Below are 3,881 nucleotides of genomic sequence, written 5' to 3' on the forward strand. Positions count from 1 at the left end.
CATCAGGTAACCTCAGTTGGCTTCCTTAAGACCAGTTGAGCTCTCATCTACCCCCAGACCTCTCCAGAAGGTAGGGGTGTCTTCAGTGTCATGGGCAGATATAACAGCCCCAGAAGAAATGTTCACACCACTGCCCTAGCCTTGGATTTCCTCCTGGGGGCAGCTGTAGTAGTTTGCATCCCTGGTGACACCCTCCTCAGACCCCAGTCCACCTGGAGGGAATTGCAGATGAGTTGAGCCTTCAATCACCTTCTTAGGAACTTGTACTGGCAAGCCTGGGGCCCTGGACATCAAGCAGTGAACAGTTAAGGGATCTCCTAGATGGCCATCGCGTCAGCAGCCACAAATCTGAGCATCCCACCACTAGGAATGCTGCCGGTGAGGGGGACCAGAGACATCAGACGCTACTGGGCGTACAGTGGCCCAGAACTGATCACTTGATTGGCAGCTTGCCAAAGCACAGCGTAACTATAATCTCTGCCAAACTTTTCCTGACAAACCCCCCCCCCACCCCCCCTGAAAGCATGGCCTTGAGCATATCCGCACACATTTTGGACTTGCCAAAAGAAACCAGTCCCTGGAGGGCATTGTGCCTGGTAAAGTGTAGGGGCAGCAGAAAGTCCTGAATGTGACAATGCCAGTGACGACAATGGGATCAAACACTGGAACGATTGGGAAGACGGCACAGCACAGGAGTTTCATTCGGCTGTACAGTACTGTCTGGTAACATGGTATACTTTTTGGAGGGCTGCCAATTTTCCCACTGATTCCAACAGTCAACCCAAATCCAAATAAGAATATTGCATATATTTCAGCACATCTTATAGAAACCATGGGTGATTTTTAACAACACAGAGACAAAATAGTTTTAACATTGTTTTAATCAAGTAACATAGGTTTTTGAAACAGGAATTTCCCAGTTGGAGACAAGTGGAGAATTACTCTGAGGACCACCTCCCACAAACACAGCTACCTGAGTCTGAATCCACTGACTGTTGGCCCCAGACTCAACACTTGCCTAAGCCAAGATTTTTTTCATTAGTGTTTATAAGCCCTGAACATGTTTTTTCCTTCAGACTAAAACAGAAAATCCAAAATAAAACAGAACCTCATTTGCTGGGGCATTTAGAGCACAACTCCTGTATCTCCAATTGGCCTTACAAGAACGAACTTGAAAACCTAGGTGAGATGCAAATGAGCCGATCCTTTACACTTGGTGTGTTAGACATTTCCCTCGGTGAGTTCTTGCTCCTCTCTAGTTCTTAAACAAGGCTTTGTATCAAATGTCTGTATAATTTCAATGTGAAAAAATTTTGACATACATTTTTGGGGAAGATCTTACTAGAATCTGTGAGGTGGGTTGCACAGGCAGCGAGGCGGGTACAAGCCAGTGTGCTCCCTCCAGTTCAGCAAACCCTAGGATTCTTGAGCTCCTTACTAGTTAATTTCTATGGGAGACACGAATGAAGCAGCAGGTTCTTACCTGGAAAAGGAAGACTTCCCAGAATCAGAATCTAGATCATGCCCATCAGGCAAATAATTATTCAATGCCCCGGATGGGTGGGAGCCTGTGATGTGCACTCAGCGACCTCACAGATTTCTCGGGTCTCTGCCTATGTTCAATGTGAAGTAAAAACCATCCCAAGTCCAGTGCCCAATACAGGGGCTGCCTTGGAAGTATTCTCATTTTCACCTTTGTTTCTTTTTAAATAAGATATTGGGGGTGGGAGGGGGGTGGAAGTATCAAGTCTTAAGACAGTTAACAGTTATTTTGGCAAGATAGCAACCAAAATCTAAAAAGCAAAAGCTGCTGTCCAAATAAATTTAAGAGGCATTCAAGAAACCAACCCTAAAACCAGGAGACTAAAATAGACTGAACAAGGGGAGTGCATTGAAGCCAAAAAGGATATAAAGACTTAAGTTCCCACTAAATAGTAAGTGCACCTTTTCCTGCTTCGCCAAAAAGCCCGAGAGAGCTTGGCATTTACCAGCCTCACCAATGCCCCGTGGGAGTATTCTCCACAGTACAAAGCAACACACACATGCATGCTGCCTAACGTGATCGTTTCCCTGGCTCAGCCAGTGTGCAAGGCATAAGACCTCAAACACTAATTTGGGGCCAGTGCTAGTGTACACTAAAACAGAAAAACAAAAACCACAACTCAAGTCTCAAACCCGCACTTAGTTTTTTTATAGGACACTCGGGTCATTTGACTTCTAAGAGCGCCACACTGTCATTAGATTAGTCCGTCTATCCCAGGAAGGGAAGAATGCACATTACCAGATGCCAATTTGAGGGATCCGAGAGAATGTAAAGAGCATGAAATTTCCTAATGGCTGAAAAAGGTGACTGATTACAAATCAGTGTATATTTTCATTCTGTTATCTCAGCACCGACATTCATAAACGGCTCGAAAACTCTTAATAGGTTGATTGAAGGTGCATTATTTTAAAAAGGAGCCAATTGTCTGTTTAAGTCATTCAGAGCCCAAAATCTGAAGAATGACCAAAAACAAATCTTTTATTTTTATAACTGTATAAATGTGATCCAAATGGGTCCACCACTAAGTTTTCATTGGGGGGAGGGGGAGAGAACAAAAACATGCTATAAATAAGCAAACTACATCTGCTCGTGGGTGTGTATGGACTCCGTCGATGTCTCATTGGACTAATTACAGACCACTCACGGTAGAACATTTTTAGTATAAAGTGTAGCATGATGTTAAGCCATTGTAGCTTTTGCACATACATGTCGCACTTCTGGCTTAGAATGCAGGAGAATGTTGCAGCACTACACTGTTCAGCTAGGTTGCCTCCACCACTTAAATGGCATCAATATCAATGTCGTCATCCTTGTTGTCAGACTTCACAGTCTCAACTTTGGGTACACTGGCAGTCTTCGAATACACCACCTATAAAAGTTTTTTAAAAAGTTGATTTGAAAACCTTTACCCTACAATAAACGGGATTAGTAAGATAACAGAAAACAAAAACCTCTCCAAGACACACTGGTGTTATCACTGTATCAGAAAGTACAAACCAAGAACCAATGCAGTGCCACGAAGTGGATTGAGACCCCACAGCACGGAGAACCATTGAGTTGGTCTGACCCTTAGCAATCTTGCACCCAAGTAAAACACTGCTTGGTCCTGCACCATCCTCACGATTGTTTCCATCTTGTGCCATCTCCTTGAAGTGGCTGCCCCTCCACTTTACCAAGCACGATCTTACCTGACAAAATGTCTAAAACACGTAAGACCAAGTTTTGCCATCCTTGCTACTAAGGAACAAGGTGCTTACACCTTGCAGACAGACCTATTTGTCCTTTAGGCAGACCATGTACTTTTCCATATTCTTTGCCACAGAACAATTCAAATGTTACCAATTTTCTTTGATCTCCTTTTTTCAATGTCCAACTTTCACATGCTTCAGTCTTTACAGCATCAGAAACCTGCATCTTTCTCCCAAGGAGCAGCTATTGCTGAATGGGCCTATCTTGAAGCTATCTTGAAATGGGCCTACCCTCACACTTTGCAATTTGTCCTTATGAAACCCGCAGGAAAGAAACCACAGGGTTGTCTGAGTCAGAATCAACTTTATGGCATGGGTTTGCTTTATTTATTTTTTAAAATGTTGCCTGGGGCCAGATCAAGTCAGTTTTAGTTTACCTAAACTTGAAATTTAAAATAATCAAAACTAGCTGTTTTATCTATTACCCACAAACCTGTCAACTCTGAAGCACTTAACTTTAGCAGCTAAACACCACCCCCTCCCAGTGTCCTTTTTACCTCAATATTCTCATCTTCATCTTCTTCTTCACCACCAGAAGACTCCTCTTCTGCCTCCTTCAACCATTTTATGAAGGGTTCAGCTTTGACACG

The 3,881-nt window shown here is 43.5% G+C and overlaps 1 protein-coding gene across 1 annotated transcript in view; it reads right to left on the bottom strand.

Annotated features, from left to right (window-relative positions):
* Nucleotides 1-863: 863 nt before the first annotated feature.
* The window catches only part of LOC101639918 (eukaryotic translation initiation factor 5), an 8,351-nt gene continuing 5,333 nt past the window's right edge, over nucleotides 864-3,881 (bottom strand). The window contains exons 8-9 of the mRNA XM_004699125.2: nucleotides 3,789-3,879; nucleotides 864-2,912 (exon numbers count right to left, since the gene is read on the bottom strand). Coding sequence (XP_004699182.1) covers nucleotides 2,823-2,912; nucleotides 3,789-3,879 — 181 coding nt within the window. The 3' untranslated portion in view covers nucleotides 864-2,822. The remainder of the gene's footprint in view (nucleotides 2,913-3,788; nucleotides 3,880-3,881) is intronic.

Source organism: Echinops telfairi, unplaced genomic scaffold (assembly GCF_000313985.2).
Source record: "Echinops telfairi isolate 266 unplaced genomic scaffold, ASM31398v2 ScPeMD7_18;HRSCAF=68, whole genome shotgun sequence".
In the NCBI taxonomy this organism is placed as follows: Eukaryota; Metazoa; Chordata; class Mammalia; order Afrosoricida; family Tenrecidae; genus Echinops; species Echinops telfairi.